Source organism: Dermacentor albipictus, chromosome 2, assembly GCF_038994185.2.
Source record: "Dermacentor albipictus isolate Rhodes 1998 colony chromosome 2, USDA_Dalb.pri_finalv2, whole genome shotgun sequence".
Classification (NCBI taxonomy): Eukaryota; Metazoa; Arthropoda; class Arachnida; order Ixodida; family Ixodidae; genus Dermacentor; species Dermacentor albipictus.
In genome coordinates, this window is record NC_091822.1 from 87,648,381 (window position 1) to 87,670,115 (window position 21,735).

The 21,735-nt window shown below is 50.5% G+C and overlaps 1 protein-coding gene across 8 annotated transcripts in view; it reads left to right on the forward strand.

Annotated features, from left to right (window-relative positions):
* LOC135900944 (serine-rich adhesin for platelets-like) overlaps window positions 1-21,735 on the forward strand; it is a 213,448-nt gene that overhangs the window by 97,302 nt on the left and 94,411 nt on the right. The window contains exon 1 of one of the 8 annotated variants that reach the window (XM_065430567.1): window positions 1,666-1,970. The exons of 6 other annotated variants lie outside the window; for them this stretch is intronic. In XM_065430567.1, coding sequence (XP_065286639.1) covers window positions 1,687-1,970 — 284 coding nt within the window. In that variant the 5' untranslated portion in view covers window positions 1,666-1,686. Of the gene's footprint in view, window positions 1-1,665; window positions 1,971-13,987; window positions 14,624-21,735 lie in introns of those variants that run through there. One more of the 8 variants, XM_065430569.2, reaches the window with a different exon arrangement.

A 21,735-nucleotide genomic window follows, 5' to 3' on the forward strand; every position in this document is an offset into this window, starting at 1 on the left:
GTACACACAACTTAAAGAATCGCTACATACGACACACCCTGCAATATGCATGATCCGTGTCGGCACCATATGCAGTCGGCGCTGTGCTACCACGACTCTTCGAAACCGACAGTCCAAATGAGGCGACATGTCGTGCTGTTTCGTGGATGCAGCACAGTGCGTTCGAAGCTTCTGTAGCTTCGTAACGGCAACGTTATTCGTACTCGCCGATATTACACAGTGACCCAATATGCAGTCGGCGCCGTGCTACCTCGACTCTTCGAAACCGACAGTCCAAATGATGCGACATGTCGTGCTGTTTCGTGGATGCAGCACAGTTCGTTCGAAGCTTCTGTAGCTTCGTAACGGCAACGTTATTCGTACTCGCCGATATTACACAGTGATTCAATACTACAGTACACACCACACAGCCACAAGGAATCGCAACGGTCCTCCTATTGCGTGCACGCGTGTGTAGGCGCCGACAGTCATTTTCGATTTTGAAACGCAGCATAATATAAATGCTTTATTTATTTAGGCGTAGTGTATTTAACAACAAAACGATAACGTTAGCATTTCATGTATTTTTTACTAAGTTTTCTTTTTGTGACGTCATCATGCGTGGCAGCAGCGGACTCCACTTGGGGTCGTCTGCTGCCACGCGCGTGCACCCAGCGCCGGCCTTTGCCCAAAACGAAGCGCAACTAATTGTTTGCCGCTTACAGAATATTCTCTAAATTGTAATTGAACGCGAATACACGCAAGTCAACATTACTATTCCGGTCACAAAATGGTACGTATTATTTAATTATTTCTGATACCTTTTCTTTGACGCTGTAGTGGCGCTGTCAGCGCAAGACGCTATCCGCAAACGCAAAGCCCTCTTCACTACTGCGTGCCCATCGCTAAGACTCGCAAAGCTCTTTGGGGCCCCTATTCCAAAACTCTCTAGAACCTACCGCATTTTCCCACTAATCTCATTGACGAGCGCGTTCTCGGACAGCACGTTTATTTCCCGTTTTCCTTCAGGGACTTTAGTGGTTTTCTTCAGGATTTCAGTGACGGCCAAAGACCTCCCCCACGTTCAGTGCAACATACCTGACGGCTACGCCGTCCAGTTCGCCGCTACATCGTCGGAGCGCGAGGCAGGAAGAAAAAGAAATTAACTGGAAAAAAGAAAGCACTTACGGTGCATTGTCCGTCTGGTCGTTCATTTCGTCCGTTCTATCTGAGTCGAGCCAGCGACGTCGTCATCAAACGCAGGAAAGGAGGCGAGCAGTGGAGAAGCGCGTGCCTTTTCCTTCCTAACTACCCGATCTTTCCCACGTCCACACTTCAGGAAAGGTCGACAGCCGCCGCACGATGCCGCTTGACAAAAAGCTGTTTTCTGCCACAAAGACGACACCCCCATATTCCCCACCCCCCTCCCGATGCTGGGCCCTTCCGGGAGGGACACTAGACGGCGCATGACAGTCGGCCTTGAAAACACTTCGTTCACGCACCAGAGAGTACCCTTCCCCTCGCTTCTGCGAGCGCATCTGCGAGAAACACGTGGTCGCCTCTTCTCGCTGCCGTCTCGCTTCAACGTGGGTCGATCATTTGAGGCAGCGTGCGTCCCGGAGACGTGTTTGCCCTGCAGCCTCGCTGTGTGTGCGCGCTTCTCTGTGACACCTTGAGAGAACGCGTGCGTACGAAGCAGCCTGTGCCATGGGCCGCTACGGCAAGTGGGCGAGCTACAACGCGAGCCGTGGTCGCTGCGGCAGCAGTGTGTCGTCGTACTGCCGCGGCCGATTCGGTGTCGTGAACGTGCGCGGCGCTCGAGGCGGGCAGCCGCCGTGGAAGCCTTGGAACGTGCCGCCCAATATGCGCGCTATTATGATGGTGGTCGCGGCTGTTGGTCGCACCGCGCCGCCCTCGACCATGGCGCCCGATCGCCCCAACGCTTCGCGAAGCGACTTCCGTCGTGACGAAAGAACGGCGACCGATAACGGGTGAGTTGTGAACTTGTGACTACAGTAGCGATTCGGTATCCTTGCAGTCGGCGCTTTCAATGCATTTCTCTTTCATTCTCTTTTTTTTTTTTTGGGGGGGGGGCGGGGGATCAACCGCACGCTGGTATCGCTGGTAGCGCACGGCTCTAAGGGGAGCCTTATCGCATCGTCCTTCGTGACGGCTAGCTTTGTGAGGCGCGGCGACCCAGGTGGCAGACGTAGCAGGGGCTGTTCGGAAACGGTGCCTAGTAGTGTCGCTCGAAGTACGGACTGACTCCTGCGGAATGAGGCACGGGGTTAAGGGGAGCGCTGCCGATACCGCTTAAAACGGCATAACATACAGTGTCACAAATGACCATCTCCCAAGGCATATTAGCTGCATTCTTCGATAGCAGCCGTGGTTGTTTGGTTCATTTATTTCTTTGTCGCGGCCGCATTTCGATGGGGGCGAAATGCGGAAACATCCGTGTACTTATATTTAGATGCACGTTAAAGAACCCCAGGTGGTCATAATTTCCGGAGTCCTTTCACTATGGCGTGCCTCATAATAAAAAGTAGCTTTGGTACGTAAAAACCCATAATTTACTTTTTATTTTTGTGTGGACTATACCAGACAAGCCGAGCGCCGCCCATATTTATATTTAATATGGGTTCGATCTCCGCAATTGCTTCCGGCAGAATCGCGATCTCTAATAATCCTGTCAGCAGCGATTGATTCCGCAATGAATTTTGCACATGCTTTGTTTCACTGTGCTCAGTATAGCGCTGTTACGCTCAAACAGCCTGATTGATTTGTGTGGGAATTCTCGCAATGCGCGGTGCGGGAAAAAGCGCCAAGAAAAAGCCCGGATGTCGGACACAAGACCAGAGTTTTTTTTTTTTTCACTACCTGGTGGTTCGGTTATGCCGTTAAATTTGCTATGTTTGAAGACCAAGTAATCGGTGAACATTTCTTCAATGACTGGAAGGTCATTGCTACATTCTCGTATGTTTTACAGTTCTGACGCCTTCATGTCTTCGTTTTTCTTTGTTTTTTTTTGCCGCACTTCATGTTTTCGGCAGCCAACATTCCATTTGACACCTCATTGCTGCTGCGCTGTCCTACGTTTTTGCCGTTTTCAGCTGTACATGAGCGGTGTACCGGCCTTCATTCTCCAAGTATGCCCCCCTTCCCTACACACATACACTTTTTTTGCTTTTGTTCTCGCCCTGTCGGCGCTGTAGATCTCATTCTTGGAACGAACACATTCGCGTTCCCCTGCTGCTGTTGTAGCGTGACCTCGCGGGGAGATGGGCGCACTCTGCACCGAGGCTCTCCTGCCCGTAAATCTTGCTTTCGTGCGTTTCTCGGAACAGTTCGTCATCGGGGCTTTTTTTTCTGTTTCTAGTTGCTTTCGGTCCGGCGATGTTTCCCCAGCAGCGCGGAGAGAGGGGGGTCGAGTGCGGCGTAGGAAAGCCCGCTACGGCCGGACTGGTTCGGGGCCCGTAGTTTATGGCCAACCAGCTGCGGAGGAAGACTCTTTGCAGATCGGGCATCGCACCAGCGTTTCTACACTGCCAGGAAACCTCGGCGCCCGGTGGTTCGCCCCGTGGCTGTCGCGTAAACACGCCCGGAGCGACGGCGCATATTGTCTTGCGCGTGTACTTTTCAAGCAGGGCGTCAGCTTCAGGCTGGATCAGCTTGCTGTGCCCAGAGCACCGCCCCGCGTGTTGTGACTGTCGGTCCTACGGTGACGCGACAGCCGTCTACAGTGTGCCGTCTCCACACGCATGCGGCATTCGCGAGGTGCACGTTTTAGCTACGGCGTCTTTCGGGCTTTCCTTCCTTTTCGAGAGGCTAGGGTTCGACATCGAGCAGGTATTGTGCGTTAATATTTGAAGATGCGACTTTGTGTCCTTTCAGTTTGTCCCAAGTTACTTCAGCGTGCTTGTCCCGAATTGATCCAGGGTGAGGAGTGGAAGCCGCTTGTGACATATTCTGGACACTCCCTATTTACCTCGCCCCGATTTATAGAGCTCCTGGAATGCCAGCATTCTAGCACTCCTTATCAAGTGTTTGTGAAGTCACTGGCATAGGAGCGGTCCTCCTGTTTGTTCTTTTGTACTTCGTTTTAGCTGTAAAACAATTCAACTATGACGACTTGAGTATTGTGAGAGGTTGACACGGCCACGCGCTGGATGCGGTGACACTTGCGAGTGCCACCACACCTTATGGTAGGTCTGTTCCATCCGGCTGCACTTTCTGCACTAGTGTTCAAAGAGTGAGTGCAGCAGTCTATCCCCTCCTCCCCCCAAATTTCCGCCTGCCCACTTTTGCCCCCCTCCCCAAGAGCGCCGAAAAACTCATCCAAGGTTGGCGGTGTGAAACAAAACGTGAATTTTGATGTCTTTTAATTTGGAGGCAAATGTATGAGAGCAGCCCCGCCTACAAAATACGGCCTTCTTTAAGCATAGCAATTTATTACAGAAAACTTCTGATCACAAGCAATTTCCCTCCTGCTTCTGATAGAATCGTCGCTTGAAATACAGCGCGAACTGCTGCAATGAGCTAGAAATGATTCCAACAGTTCTAAATAGATAAAAGATCGGGCTAAATTTTCGTTGTTCGGTCTGCTAGCGTGAACCGGCAAGTTCGTGCCTCGGATGCAATGGCCTCGGCTACGAAATCACAAGTGGGGTCAAACGAGTTCAGAGGTCACGACCCTACTAAGCCGTAGCTTTTCTCACAGCGGTCGGGACGGTGCTGCCTACTCTCAAAACGACGCAGCACCCACCCTCGCTTTAGGACGTCACCACTTAGCCATCCGTTTCGCCTGTCGGTAGAGAGGACGCGCGCCGAATGCCGCCGCACTTGGAAGTGTTGCGGGGCTGCAAGTGGCGTTTGGGCTGCAGGAATCCGCCGAGCCGACCGACCAGAACATTCGGTACTAGGAATGAAGTACAAATTACGCAGATGCCACCCACTGTGGGAATCGATGTATGCGAAGCTTACTGTGCTGTTTGCTTCGATTGTGATACGATAATTAGCGGTGGTGTTTACGGTTAATGTTTCATTTCTTCAACGTTCAGTCCAACGCCAGAGTGATGAGTTCACGTTAACCGTTACTTTGCATGCGCCCCTGCTGTTTATCTGCGTAGTAGAGGGAACACAGAGCGAGAGGTGTTTGCTTGAGGCATTGTTGTGCGCCTAATTTTTTGACGTCTGAGATGGCTGAGTATTGTCATTGCTTTACATGGCCCATCGCATCCTGGCAAAAGTATCAAACTTTAATTGAATCATGGCGTTTTTCATTTCGCCCCCGTCGAACTGCGGCTGCCGCGTTCGGGATCAAATCCGCGACCTTCAGATGTGATATTGCCGCAGGGCTACCGCGGCGGGCACTGAAGTGTTGATTTGACGTGCCGACGCTACCGCGGTGTCGCCTAGACCCTGCGGTGCGCTTTCTTAATGCGGCTCTTTTTCTGCACGCCCTGCGTAGGTTCCCCGCTTGACATATTTGCGTGGTGTTTATTTTTCAGAAATAGCAGGGACGCATCTTGCCGTGCCTTGAAATTCATCCCGTTGCCCCGCAACCGCTCTCGTGTCTCGAGTGCTAACGTTTCGTTGCCTTCTCATGTCACCTTTTCTCTATCCCCCTCCCTTGCCGTCGAATGGGAACTGGAAGCGAAAAGTGGCAAGACTGTTATTCACTAGTTTAGCGACTGCGTCTGTTCTACCCCATCTCTGCTTCCTCTAATCCCCCCTCTCTACCATTCTATCTAGTTAGCCTCTGGACTTGCACGTTAGTGGAAAGGTAAGCTCTGCACTTTCTGCAATGCTTTTTCCGGGGGTCACGGATAATTACAGCTGTCAAGAGGCTAATGTGGCTTCGCCCAGGGAGCTCCAGAGAGTATGTGCATATTCGGCAAAGTCCAAGCGAGTTTCTCGCGTCCACTTCCCTGCCGCGCTACTGTCATGTATGTACGCGCTCTGAATTTCACGTCGGTCCGCCGAACTCTGCCTCCGATGGTATGAAATACGTGACTGGTAGTGCAGAGGATCCGATTCCGGCGCCGCCGCCGTGAATGTCTGCACAACGAGCGGATGTTTGTGTTTGCGGCGCCCGCCTCCTCGGCGTGGACGGCACGTACAAAATAACGCTCAATTTCACCGCCGCTCGACTGCTCGCCGGTTGCACTCAAAATTCGTTCTCTTCTCTGCGCGTGTCTGTCTACAGCGGACGCATTTCGCGCCCTTATAGGAACCGGGCAATCCAAGGTCGACGCTGCTCTTCGGTAGCCGTCGGCTTGGCCCCCTTTCGTCCATTGGTTCAGCATGTCATTTTCAGGTAGGTCTTTTCCTGACCCGAAAAAGCTGCGTTGACTTCTGGGTAGGGGTGGATTGCCTCTGGTAAACGTCCAAGAAATGCTCTTCTTCGTATTGAGATGCAACAGGAGCTTCAGAAGTGAGCGACGACAGCGCCGCAGCTGCGATCGCCCCTCGGCACAGCAGTCGCACTGCGGCGCAGCCGTTCCCCTCATTGTACTGACCATTTCTAGTCTTCTAGTTCACTGCATCAGTGGACACAACCACTTCAGCCGGTTTGTTTGCACGCAGTGTTCGTGTCGCGGGAGGAAACGCCAGCCCATCTCGCCGCTAGAATAGGCTCCAACGTGTGGTCCACGCCACAGGACCTTTGGGTTGCCTTAGGATGTCGCAGAAAAGGTCAATTCCCGACTTTTTTTCCGGATGCAAGCAAGCGCGCCAAACATCAGTGCGTCCACACCGAGCTTTCTGCTTCATACAATGGGAGATTCGGAGACGCTGCATGAACAAGGAATTCCTCAGCGCTCCGTTTTGATTTCGCGTGAGGAGCCTGTGAACAGCATTACTTCTGACGACGCTTGTCCGTCGTCGTCGGTGCAAATAGATGAGTGCGACGAGCTTTCCGCATCGTGTGCAGCAAGGGATGAACCTGATTCCGCGACCGAATTCACTGCCTCGGATGTGGAGCATGCAGGCCAGTTGGACACTCCGAAATTTAAGGCAGTCACCCACGCAGCCAATACTGAACCCATTTCAATCTAAGAAGTACGGCACATTGAGCAGAAGCTTCCATTCAGACTGGTACTGCTTATTTCCTTACGGCACATTGGCACCGGAAGCGGAGTGGCCAAGCGGATTTTCAACGCGTCGAGGCGGTGAGCACGCGCGCCTGTGCAGATCGGACGGCTTGCCTGGCGGCCCGCGCCGCAAAGGAGGCGGAGCATCTAGCGTTTTTGTGGCGCACATGTCACCATCTCTTGGCACCGGTCGTCCGTCCTCAACGTGTGCCATCGTCGTCTGGCCAGCCCTTCTCGCTGGCTAACCACTTGTGAAGAATGATCAGCTCGGACAGTTGGCATTCTATCACCGCTTCGTTAACAGCTTTTCAAGACGAGCAGCAGAAAGCTTGGAGGAAGACAGCCCGCCAGCGCCGCTGATGGGTTTGCCCCGCCTTGCAGGAACGAAAATAAACTTCGGCACAGCGCTGTCTTGAGGAACAGCTGCTCGCTACATGTGCAGTTTAAAACACGGACAGTGCCTATATTAAATCACTATCTGCACACTGCACTGCATTGCAGCTGGCAGAGAAATTGCGGAAACGTTTACATCACGGAACGAAGAAAGCCCCGTGGGCTTCGCAAGCACGTTGCTGGTTGGCTTGAATCGATGAATAAGCCACAACACACCATAAGCATAAACAGCAGCAAAAATAGCTAGATTGCTGCTACAATACGCGACCAAACACCAACATCGCTCCGACCCTACCACGCTGGCGTCGCAAAGGAACTGATGGCGATTGCGAAGGTCTTCCTCTTTGCCTCGGACCACTGGCAAATTTCAGCGCATGCGCGAGAGAGGCATGCGACATTCTTTCCATCCATCCGCTTTGCTTTGACCACCCCCGGTCTAAAGCCCCTCTTTGCGCCGAACCGCGCACCCCCCCCCCCCCTCCCATACCTTGCGAGGGTTGACTGACGCCTAGTCATGCCTCGCCTCTCAGTGACAGGTGTGGGGGACCTTTGTGTGCGCACTCCTTTCTGGAAACTGCGCTTAGAGGGTGGAATGTCATGCCTCGCCTCTCAGTGACAGGTGTGGGGGACCTTTGTGTGCGCACCCCTTTCTGGAAACTGCCCTTAGAGGGTGGAATGTACCTTATGGCCGAGGTTGAAAAAGAACCTGACAAGACAGCCGGCTCAACTTTCTTGTGCATAAGTCGGGTAAGGCGCTTGTGCCGTGTTACCATATTATAAATATGTCGTCAATGTAACGAAGATAGGTTACCTATCTTCGTTACAGATAGGGCACCTATAGACACTTTTCAAGAGGCAGAGACAACATTCCAGTGGCTCGCTGGCACCGATTATGGGGTCGATTTCTCTGTACAATCAATGAATCATTTGTTTCAAGAATCAAACACGACGCCGAAATTCACTTTCTGCCATTTCTTCAAACGCGTTTAGCACCGCCACCCGCTCTCCTCCTTCCTTAGAAACGCCAGCGCAACAACCTAAGTTCCCAACGGAAGCGCCATTTTCTCGAATTAAACTATGGATTGGATTCAAACGTGCCATGCCGCAGCCGCCTGTTGGATCCAATGCAATCCACCAGACGCCGTATTAGGGTGGCTAGAAGGGCCACCCTAGCCGTATGATCGCTCCAAACTTCCAAGCTCCCGTCGGGTTCGGCGCCTAGCTGACGAAGTGCTCGGTGGGAGGATGATTTACAGGAGCGTGTCGTCATTCTGACGTCACCAAAAACGTGGCCGCGCCCCGCGGCTGGCGACGTCGGCGCGGAGTAGGCCAATCGCGCGCGCCGGTAACCGAACGAACGCGCCGAACAACCATCTCCGATCGCACCCTTGTAGGCGACGAGCGAACGCGACAGCCATTTCCATCGCGTCGCTTGTCGCGCCCAAGATAGCTTGCATGGGTTTATACTTTAAACATGTCTGAAGTCACGCATAAGATAGATGTAAACATATGAAGTGCGCGACAGCTGGTGCGAGGATTTACCGGGCCACATACAACCAACAAGTTCAGTTCTTGCAAACTTCAGTAGCTGCAACATACAACATACTGCGCTCGCGCAGTCGAGCTGCCCAGGGGCCGTATTCTGTAGCGGTTCGCTTTGGAACAGGTTCGGTCTAGCTGTTACGTCTGGATTACGTCACTCGGAGAAAGAGTGGAACGGGGCGGCGTGAGGGGAACCAATCAACGAGCGGCGGTCTGCCAGAAGACCACGTCATCATTTTTGTTTTTGCTTGGGGGACGGTATAACAATTGAAGGATGTTGGTGGTTTGATAAAAAAAAAAAACATCGGTTTGTATAGAACACTTGCAAATATAATTTTCAGTAATAAATGTGAGCTTGCGGCGCACACGGCTACTGGGAGTTGTAATTTTATTTGTGTTGTTTTCTTATATAGTCGCTAGGTGGTGTGCCATACGTTATGCAAACAATTTGCCTCGCTTTGTTTAAGTTTTGGACTTCTTCGCGCGCCGAAATCGAAACGATGTCGTCGCACAAAAACAGGTGGCTGGGTCCTCATGTTTCAGCGAGGCAGCGCGAAATACTCGTTTCATTTGTCGAGGAGCACCCCCACCTAGCAAAGGCGTCGTGTGTGTTGGGCCAGCAGCTGACGGCGGTTTTCTGTTGCGCCGTGGATGGGAACCTAACCCATCACTTTTTTTTTTGCCCACAACGGTAATGGCCTTGGCGACGGCTGTAATGATCCGGCTGACCGAAGGCTGCGACAGTGCAATCGCTTCTTCATTCCCGACGAACTGTTGAAAGCTCCCGGTGGCAAAAAACCGCAGGGCGCACAGCACTTTCATCGTAATGTCTACACCACGAAATCTTTGAGGTCCGAGATGTTCTTCCAGCTCATCGCAAAGACGTCGCACGACGACTTTGGAGAGCCTAAAATGCCTTCGAAACTCTTCTTCGGCCATGCCGAACGCGTCGCGTCCTTGCCTCTCGTCGTTGTCTTTCGGCGCTCGCTAGCAGCACAACCAAAGGAGCCGCCGTTGCCGTCTCTGTCTCGTCTCGTCTAGGTGCCGGCTCATCAGCTGGTGCGAGACTAGCCGGCAGCCACGGTTGCCTTAGCAACCCTCAACATCATGCTCGCCACCACGCGCGACCCTCGAGCGAACCACTTCTCCGCGGTTCCTCTCGTAGCAGGGGACCGGTTCTTTTCCAGATGATTGACAACCTGCGTGACGTCAACAAAATTTGTCATGCCGCCCACCAGTGATGACGCCATTGGTCGGCGCTTCGTTGTCAACAGCCAGACCAAACCGGTTCCAAAGCGAACTTTGGAACCGGTTTGGTCGGAAAACAATAAGCGGAAAACAATATAAGCGGCAAACGGCGTTCCGAACTTTAGCGAAATGCCTTGAGACCGCATGCTGCACTGTAGACGAACTTCGTCGCTTACGCGTTGTTCTGCCATTACCACCAGCCCGGATTCCGAATCTACAAGATGCAGAATTTATCCTGCGAGCGCCCTTTGGACGAACCCAGGGCTGCGCCGAAAGGGGCTAGCGCCCTAATTCTCCCTTGACAAGTCAAGATGCTGAGCCGTCAGACAGCGGTGTCCTGCGGAGAAGCGTCGGCGAGCGACATGTCCAAACGTGCAATCAAGTGCTAGACTGCCCGGCGCCGTACCTCCTTTTGCCTGGAGGTCACCGCGCGGCAACCTTAAACCGGGTGGCCAGCGCGGCCGCTGGTTGGACCTCTCGGACGACCGTCGAGTGCTGGCTTTGTATTGGGCCGTTTGAGTGACAATGGTTTCTCGGGGCATTATAAGCCGCGACGCCGCCGCCTGGAAAACCCGATCCACCAACCCACCGGGAGCCCAGTGCCGCTCTCGAGTGGAGTGAGATGTGTCACGCGTTGCAGTCTCGCCGGACGTCGCAGTGCGGGAACAGTCGCGTTTGCTGTGGGCTCTCGGCCCCCGTGCCGATCCGATCTTTTCCTGCCCTGCATAATGACCTGTATATAGTGTATAAAGTCCCTTTGGTTATTCTCACCGACGCCCGACTCGGAGTCTTCGCTGCCAACGCTCTGTGACGAAACGGGTGGCGAGCACAACGGGACCACCTCAAAGTCGTAATAGTGGTGCAGGGTGTCTACCAACCGGGAAAACCGGGAAAACCGGGAATTCTCAGGGAATTTGAACAGTCTGGAAAAACTCAGGGAAAACTCAGGGAATTTGTGCTTCTATCAGGGAAAATTAGCTGTAACTTTATTGAAAGGGAACGAAAGTCGTGTTAATGCTGGCTCCAGTAACAGAGGAATCGCAACGAATCGTCATTGACGCCGTGTCATCGACACTACGTATTGCCAGAGTAGTTAACGACCGATTTTCTAGACGCCCGATTTTTCGGACATGCCCGATAATTTGCACGGTTTTACGGCACCACCGCGTACTCCATATACTCAATGTATATTGCCCTGACTGCAGGTCTGAAATGGCATTAATCAAAGCCGCCACCGCCGCTATTTTGATTATCTCGCCGCCTCGAACCGGCACTCTCGCAGGCAGATCCGCTGGCAGCCGTAACCACCACCGCGGCAACGTTAGGCCTAGCTGCTTCTATGTTCGCTATTAAGCTTCTTGCCGTGCGGTGCCGTGTTTTTCATTGAAAGAATTCGCCGCTATCACCAATGGCACCGACTCCGCCTTTGTAATCCTCGCGATTGGCTTTGAAGCTCCCAGCGCACAGCGCGTTGCGTAATGCCAGTCTCTGAAAGTTAGCTTCGCCTCAGTACAATAGTGTTACGCTGTGAAGCATAACAATTGTAGGAAGGGGGCAATTGTCACGGGACATAGTATGTATTCCTTAATTACCCATGCGTGCACCCCCTCTCCTGTCACAGTACAAGCCCTGATATGCCTAATAAGGGTACTGGCAGGCCTTCAGAGCTTTTTCAGGCGTGCCTGTGGTAATTTTAGCCCTTAAAGGCAGTTAAAGGCATGCATTAATTCTTTCAGACTGCCCGTTTTTTTTTTTTCAATTTTTTTTGCGGCCCCTCGGAAGTCCAAAAAATCAAATGTTGACTGTACAACTGACCAAGAGGATGCTTCAGATGATCCATGTGGTGAAAGCGTGGTAGAAGGAGGATGAGAACAGAAAGGTCCGATGCACTGAGGAATTCACGGGAAAGGAAGGGTGCCGCCGCCTTTTTGAAGGAGCTGAGCTAAAAAAACTAAGTGTTGGCTGACGCTGAGACACAGGTGTCCCTCATCCAAACCAAAATAAATTGTTTAGGCAGTGAAACCCAACACTGAGATGTTGTGTAAGGGCTGAGAGTATGTCAGGACAGTTGAGGTTGACTTCCCAGCTGCGGAGAGAGAACCTTAGTTGTGACAAAGTTCAGGACCTCATACAGATGAGCTTGCTATCAGTTGATAGAAATAGCTGATCGTAAAAAATATTTACTTATGTATGCATCTCCTTTTCATTCGTATTTGAAAATGTTCGACTCAATTTGGAATGGGCTTTACCATTTCTTTTGCTGTGCATTTTACTAACACCTTCCTTCTGTTTTCTTTTTAAATAAAATCGATATTACTCCTTACTATTCAAACTGGATTAAGTCATTTTTTTGTTTCAGCATGCTTACTAGAGAGAGACAGCATCGGGCAACGTGGTGTCAGCCTGTCTTGACATAAAACAAAGTTCTGGCTCATTCAGGGAATTTCGCAAATGTGCTGAGGGAAAACCTGGAAAACTCAGGGAATTTGGAAATGTCAACTTGGTAGACACCCTGTGGTGGCAGCGGTGCAAAGTCGTAACAGCGTCTATGAGAAAGTGGAAAAGAACACCGACGCGACCGAGGAAAGGATGAGAACAAGAAATTTCCCGCCGAAGCAAAGATCCATTGCTACCGTTGCTCCCGCTGATGACGCCTTGCGGGGATGATTAGAACCGTATCGCCGGCACGTTTCGCCGGTATTCGAACTCGCCCCCCCCCCCCCCCCCCAACCTGCGAGAATTCTTCGACATTCCTTGAAACTTTGGCTGTCCCACACATGCCTATTTTGCTCTGAAAACGTGAATAAGACTGAGAAGCACTATCAACGACACAACAAACTACGGCGCGCGGCTGGCTCCTCTCCCGTGTTTTGCGCAAGGCCGCCACCAGTGGTGCGTCCATCGGCGCGCACTACGCGTATAGTCGTTGTATTTATGGTGACGACGGAGCAGTTTCAGGTGGTACAGCATTTCATAAAATGGGCACAAGCTGGGGGTCTGTGCATTCTGTAACTAAATGCTCACTGTACAGGCATCACAGGGTATGGGGACACGCACAAGACCCGGTATAGGGCGCACAAGATCGCTATCTGGAATTGTCTCCCACAATAATGCAATGCAAGCATTTCGGTATTGGGTGCAAGAACAAATTAACTACATTACAAAACGGCAGCTGCTTGCTTTGCTTCAGCGAATCCTAGTCCCTGTAACAACGAAATTATCTCTAAATTAAGCAGTCACATTGTACGCTCGTTCTCTCTGACGCACATTTCGGAGCACACTAGCTAGGTGACGCCCATTAAAAGAAAAAAAAATGCATGCAGTAATGAATTTAGTCGCACAGTATCAGCCGGAATCGTTGCTGCTGAGGCAAGCTAAAATGTTGACGAATTGAAAAACAGCAGACATGCGTACAAAGCGAGCAAAACACGCCCTTATAATGCATCTTCTAGCCACGCAACCGCCTCCGCGAGTGAGCTATTGCAGCGCCGCCGCTCCGCGCAGCCCCTTCGTTCCTCACCGGCGGCGTCAGCTGCCCCACCGCACACGCGCGCCACACTGCGTCCCGCCGTGCCTCTCGCTCTCGTTGGGCAGCGTTGTCGCTTTTCCTTCCCGCTTAATTCGCGCTCCTCCGTACGCCCGCCGGCGACGCTCCTCCAGTAAACACATGCGTAATACGCCGTACGCGAAGCGTGTGCGCTGTTCCGGTTCTGCGGCGACGCGCTTCCCGCCTTTTCGCTATCAGATCGTTCGCGCGGGCGGTTGGAAGCGGTGCTCCTGCCGACGGAGAACAGCTCCATGTGTGCTCGCGCTGCCTGCGTGCTGTCGTCGTCGTCCGAGCGGGGCATTTTGGTGCAGCGGCGAATATGTGCCGGCAATGTAGCTGCCGCCTCGTGCATCCCAGCAGTTCCCGCTGACGTTGAGCCCTCATCGGCTGCTCTCCGACCTCCGGCTACGATCGTTGTGCTTGCGCCAGTGACTCGCGTCGTTCTGTTTCACCGACGGCTCCGCGCGGAAGACGCAGATAAGCATCTTGCGGTTGCGGACTGCACGAAGACAACCATAACATTGTGCACATCACGCAGGGTACGGCTCTTTGGTGCCTCGCGAGTGACCAGCATTTTTTCTTGTCGAGTTTGTACTCGTGGAAAACGCGCAATGCATGTTGTTCTGGTGCACTTTTGGGCATGTGCCGTCGATATCAGTTATGGAGTGCGCACATAACTTTGTACCTGCCGTATATGTGCCGGTAACGATGCCCAGGTCTGTAAGTGATGTAGCTCGCTGCCTCCGGTCATGTGTTTTGCTAGGGCAGGACAAAGATACATTGCAAATGTGTCGGGATGCAAATGGAAGATACTCAACCGGTAAGTCTTTCAAATACAGATACAATATACCAGCAGATTAATTGTGACCGATGCCATACTTTTATTTGTCTCAACATACTTCAATACATTAGTAAAGTCCTCTTTATAGCTCCACTGTAGGAGCCGCTGCAAGTTTACAACTGTTTGCTTGCATATTTTCATCCCTCAGCAAACCCCCTTCTTTCCAAGTTTCCTTTAGCAACATAAAAAAATTGTGTATTCTAGCACAGTACGGTAAGCACTATGTAGTACTGTGGTACAGCATAACGTAGTACAGTGACACATAGTCTGCGGGGCCATCTGGACCTGCAAATAGCCGTTGTGTGTGTTGTCAGGACTGGGGGCTCAATCCCATCGCTCGTGATCCGTTGTCAAGATTGGAGTCCGGCATGAATTAGAAGGTAGCTGGCCCATTCCGTCGTCCAACTTATCCACGCTGAGGACGTTGATGAAGCGAAGGACTGCTTCTCATCGAGAACGAGGAATATGGGTTTATTTACGGTATTCATATCAGTCTAACATGACTGTTTGAGAAAGTACATCAGTCTAACATCACTGCTTGAGAGAGAGTCTCAGCCCAACATGAATGCTTAAGAAATGTGTCGAGCGTCCGCACAACAGCAGTTTTTAAACACTCGGTCCTCCCGTGATACAAGGTGACTCGAACGTTCGTTTAGTCATTAGAGAGTTTTAGTATTGAGGACGCAAGGCGTTGGGGCCCCAAGCGCTTGGGTGCGTTTGCGTACGCAAGCAGAAACGTGTTATAGGTTAGCGCCCCCAAACGCAAACCGCAATGAGGTCGCATGCGCTCGCAGCACCACCAACGTCTGATCGTTGCTGCGTTATCATGTTATAAAATATGAAATGAAGCATATGAAGTAAAGTACATTAAACTCTTTTTATTAGAAGCAGTTAATAGAGAGGTTTACAGCGTCCGGTAATCGGGTAAACGCAGGCTGGGGCGTTGGGGTGGAGCCATGAACTAGAGCGGCCTGCATGGTGCTGCCACCTGGTAGCGCAAAGCTCAAACAGACAAAAACAGCTAATATTGCAGTAACCAAGTGTATTTTACTTTGCTGCGGGTATAAATTTTTGGCAGCAACACAATTAAGCCAGTGCGGATAATTTACACCAGCAGCGAAGTAGAATAGACGTGGTTACAGCAATATTAGCTGCTTTTGTCGATTTGAGCTTTGCGCCGCCAGGTGGATGCACCAAGCAGGACGCTCCCGTTTATGGCTCCGCCCCAACACCCCAACTGCGTTTATCCGAATACCAGACACGCTAAACCCCTCTAATACACATAGAAACGACGTCTGTCGACACTTGGTGAAATATTTATTAGATTATCTACCCGCTAGCTACTCGTAAGTTCTCCTACACCGCAAGAGTCACGTGGGTAACGTGACCTCTTAGGGGCAGCGATGTTTTCGGCCGCTCCAACAACCCAAGGACGCAAGTAGACGTAGCGGTCTGCGCATGCGCAGTAACGTCGCCCCTAGTTCTGGCGTACGCAAGCCGCTTGCGTCCCCAACACTAAAACTCCCTATTAGAGAGTTTTAGTATTGGGGACGCAAGGCGTTGGGGCCCCAAGCGCTTGGGTGCGTTTGCGTTTGCGTACGCAAGCAGAAACGTGTTATAGGTTAGCGGCCCCAAATGCAAACCGCAGTGAGATCGCATGCGCTCGCAGCACCACCAACGTCTGATCATTGCTGCGTTATCATGTTATAAAATATGAAATGAAGCATATGAAGTAAAGTACATTAAACTCTTTTTATTAGAAGCAGTTAATAGAGAGGTTTACAGCGTCCGGTAATCGGGTAAACGCAGGCTGGGGCGTTGGGGCGGAGCCATGAACTAGAGCGGCCTGCATGGTGCTGCCACCTGGTGGCGCAAAGCTCAAACAGACAAAAACAGCTAATATTGCAGTAACCAAGTGAATTTTACTTTGCTGCGGGTATAAATTTTTGGCAGCAACACAATTAAGCCAGTGCCGATAATTTACACCAGCAGCGAAGTAGAATAGACCTGGTTACAGCAATATTAGCTGCTTTTGTCGATTTGAGCTTTGCGCCGCCAGGTGGATGCACCAAGCAGAACGCTCCCGTTTATGGCTCCGCCCCAACACCCCAACTGCGTTTATCCGAATATCAGACACTCTAAACCTCTTTAATACACATAAAAACGACGTCTGTCGACACTTGGCGAAAGATTTACTAGATTATCTACCCGCTAGCTACTCGTAAGTTCTCCTACACCGCAAGAGTCGCGTGGGTAACGTGACCTCTTAGGGGCAGCGATGTTTTCAGCCGCTCCAACAACCCAAGGACGCAAGTAGACGTAGCGGTCTGCGCATGCGCAGTACCGTCGCCCCTAGTTCTTGCGTACGCAAGCCGCTTGCGTCCCCAACACTAAAACTCCCTATTGTAAACTAGCCGCCTCTCCGCCGGACGGTTTACACACACACATGCACACACACACGTGTTCACGGTGCGAAACCGGCACCACACGAATTTCGTAGAACTCTTAGCCGTCCCGGGTAGCGCGTTTACTTGCGTCTTGGTCGGTGCGTGGCAAAGAGCCTTCGGCGTTTCCGCGGCAATTCCCCCACCCGTAGCAGATCATGTCCGCGTTGTCGTGTTGCGCACAAAGCCTGCTTCGTCGAACTCCTTTAGTCACAACGCATCCTAGCTGAAGCGATGGAGAGTGGAGGATGCGCGTATTGTTACCGACACGAAGTCGACTTAGTCACGCCGTGGCTAGAGGTTGGCGGCAGCATTCCAAGATGAGGTTGCCACCGCTGGCGTAAATGACTGGCAAACTTGCACTGCAGCTGGCCGTTCTTAACAGTGTGCACTCGCTTGACCTCATCGTCAATGCGCCTAATACAGTCGAGTAGGGGGCTAACGCAAATACGTTGCGCAATCGGCAATTTTGCTGCCTTCTTTATCGGTACGATACGTTGCCTTGCAGCCCATTTGTATTTGTAAAGCAGTCATTTGTATGAAAACTGTTTCATAACTATACTGCTGCTGCTGCTGTGTAAAGGGGTAGCCACCTCGTCAAGCTACTAATCTCAGTAGCTTTTTGTGGCTACTCCTTCCTTGTGTATTTGATCAAGGAGAATAAAAATTCAATTCAAAATTCAATTCGTTAAGCAGCGCACTCTCGTATTTCTACGTGTTAGTTTGTATATTTTCGGAAGTGTACAACATTAGGCTGATCTGCGTAATCTGCACATTACATATTCAGTAGGCATCACGTGTTCTCTAGACATGTACAACTACAAACAGTACATCGTGCTATGTACTCTCTTGTTTTTAGGGGTTAGTACACCGTAGTAATTGAAGCCTAGTATATGGAGGTACTTAAAGATTTAGACAAATTTAAAGGAATGGGCTAGGTTACATAAGCCACCATCCAGTTTCAAATTGGAGACTGATCATCATGATCATGACAGCGGCGTAGCGGGTTTGCAACACTGTAGAAAGTGCGCGTAGCTTTAAGTGAAAGTTGAAATTCAAAGTGGAACATTGTGCTCTGCTGATGCTGGTCCTGCAAAACGCACAGGACAATTTCACTTTGCGTCGGTTACACGAAGATGTAGCTTTTGCTACAGTAGATTCTAGGTGTTGTCTAACGTAAGCTAGATAGCATGCCTACTATCATCAGTAGCGCTCAGCCTTTCAGAAGATATACTCGCCAACGGGTGCGGTAGATCGATGGCCCGCATTTGGAACAGACTTGTTCGCATTCTGACTAGAAAGCATCGGAAAAAAAAACAATGGCAGTAACTTTCGAAGAACGTTGACTCGCACTGTTGAAAATCTAGATATGTGCCGCGAAACTGACCAATAACTATCATGTTAACGGATACGTCGACAGCGGCAGAGCAAAGGCTGTTACCCCTAAAGTCAGAGATGAAGAAACAGCATACAGAATAGAGGAGACGGAGTGGAAGTAATCTATGAAGCTGTATCGAACAACATAGAATGAAATAAAGGGTTTTATGATTATACAAAGTGCTGAGCAGAACAGTTCGAACCCATATAAAGGTACACCGTTTATAGGAGTCTTATTAGAATGCAGTGTCCGCGGAGAAAATCTGACGATGACTGTTCGCCTACGGCGGTTGGAAGTCGCTCTGAAACTATAAATCGTGATCAGTTTTAACGCCAAGGTATCCATTCAGAGGTAAACGACGATGCAGATATTGTCGCAGGCCTTGAGGCTTACAGAAAGTAGGGGAAGATTAAGTCAACCGGGGAAGTTGTGAAAAACTAAACAGATAAAACGGGCTCTACGTTCCAGCATCCACATCGTTCTGACTCACGTTGCGCAGATCATTTCCAAATGGCGAACTGGGTGAAGGCCGTACACATTTCTGTAGCCGACTAATGTCTTTCCCGAAGGTATCCGCTTGAACATGAAACTGAGCATGGTCGTCTGGGATGAAGGAAACTGCTGGGCTTTTTATGATTTGTTTTGCTTGTCAGAGGCGTGTTTTCTAGGTATCCTGGATATCTTCTTTCATTGTGTGACGGAAACTTCGCTGAAATCGTGCGTCGGAAAGGCAGCGATTTCGTGTTAAATGAGAACAGCATGACGGATATTGTGCGTACAATGCCAAGACCGGACGTGCGTTATTGGATCTTGCCGTTGAGTGCGGGAGTTGGCCGACGTTGAGGACGATTTTGAGATGAAACTGGAGGTTTAATTACACTATTTACAGTACCAACACAAATCAATTAACAGTCATGAAGTAATTGACGGCCGGCGGCAAATCGGACGCTGTGGCCCATGGCAAGAAGTACGACAAGAAGAATGAAGGAATGCTCTCTGCTCCGTGTCTCTCGCTGTTAACCCCTTCGGTATCTCGGGGTCACATTATTTTCGGCCAATCGTTGAGTCCGCTCAGGTTTCGTCATTTTCCTCGAATGGTAGACGCCCGTGCAAGTGCCGTCACCTTCGGCAGATGGGGTGCTCCAAGAGCTTCACTGTCGGACGGGTGACTTGTCACCGGTGTTGCCTTGGAGAAGGGTTGAAATCTGGGCCAGTTGGTACATACTTAAACGAAAAAAACCAGTCAAAACACAAAGGACAAGAGGAAAGGTTCAGAGAAGACAACGACTGGACTATCAACTGAGGTTTATTAGAATCGGTGTAGTCCCAGCAAGGCCAACAGAGCATGCGCAACTGCATCATCGCTAATCACATAGCATGAAAAGACAAGAAATGTTTCTATTGGAACCGACTTAGAAATTCAAATTCTTTTTCAAGTAAGCGCACCGAGGTTGTACTAACGCAGTCATCACCTAATAAACTGATGTAGTACGCTTCCAAGATTTCTCGCTCTTCTTTGCCCTTGCCCCTACCAAGAATCGTTACATTGCTAAACAAAGGATAACAACGACACTCATTGCAATGGCGAGGCAAGGTTGCACCGTTATCTGACCCCAGGGAGGAGTGGTGCTCACGCAGGCGGTCATTAATACATCGACCGGTTTGGCCTATGTAAAATCTTTCGCACGTGAGAGGGAACTTATAGACAAACCCTGCAGCACATGCCGTAAAACGGTTTTCATAGTGCGTTGTGCAAACATGGTTCCTTGCCTGCCTCGAGAAATGCGCGAGCACAGACCCGAAAGCTTACAAGGGGCAGAAAACACAACACTTACTCCCTGCTTGGCGGCAACCTTCATGATATTGTGGCTGACTTTATGCACATACGGCATAACTTCAAGTTTCCTACGTTCAGTAGCCCCACCATCTACCAGCTTCGTACGTTCCTTCTTTAGCCTCTGAAGCAGCGATTCAGACACCGTTTTCAAAAGAGGCGGAGGGAACCCTGCGGCTTCTAAACGTTGGGATTGTGCGTCAAAGCTACTTTTAATGGCGTGGTGACAGCTTCTTTCACTTGCATTGCGGAAACAATTGATTGCAATCCCTCTTTTTACAATCTTTGAATGTGCAGATGCAAATGGTAAAAGAGCTTTCTTGCTTCTAGGGGAAAACATCCAGCACAAATGCCCGTCATCAAACAATGTTAGTTGCAGTTCTAGGAACCTGATGGAATGATTGCTAGGAAGTTCATGAGTGAAATTAAGAGTGCGTGAAGAAGCTTTAAAAGCAGTCAATACTTCGTCTACTGCTGTGGGCAGAGTGTCATTTGGTAAAAGCTCTAAATGTACTAAAAAATCGTCCACATACCTAAAAACTTTACATACACGCTTGTTTAGAAGGAAGCCTTGAAGTTTCCTGTCAAATTTTGCTAAAAATATCTGGGAAAGCACTGGGACAACACTAGAGCCAATACATATTCCTTTTTTCTGAAGGAACAAGGAACCTTTGAATTCAACAACAATGGATGACAGATAAAAGGATAGGAGCTCTAGAAAGGCATCCACCGACATGCCACATGCATTCTGGAAGTTTACAGCACTGCAGTGATCAATAAGTTCACGCACAGCTACAAAGAGTTCATCATGGGGAATGCTGTAGAAGAGGTCTTCAATGTCAACTGAAAAGGTCATGTTGGCACCAGGGATTCCACTATTAAGGACCTCTACCACCGCTGCCGAGCTAGCCACGCTGAATGGATCCTGCACTGGGAGGGCCGTCAACTGTCGCTGAAGAAACTGACTCACTAACTTCTGACATGAACCTGTCTCCGTGATGATGGCTCTCAGAGGGCAACCCACCTTGTGTGTTTTTGCTGAAAAGAACACTTGCAGGCGGTTCCCCTTGCAATTCATGACACTTCGCGAAAGTTTTTCCAAGTTGTTTTCTTTCAGGAGCTTCACCGCTGCCGTCTTCATCCTTGAGGGCTTCCGATTTGTAGACTCGAAGTTCTTCGCTACAGCAGCCATTGCCTTCTCTCCAAAAGACCTTGTCGGACGCACCACGAAGCCACCATCCTTGTCCGCTTGGAGGAGGATCAGATCATTTTCGATGAAGTGGTATCGCCGCCTGAAAGCGCTCAGCTGGGGGAGATGAGTTGTTTTCGAACGACCTTCCAAAGCTGCAAAACAGCTTTGCTCGGGACCAAGATTACTAGGAAACGTGCCAGACTCCCTTGGCACTTTCGGGAAGAGTCAAGCAGGGGATGGGGA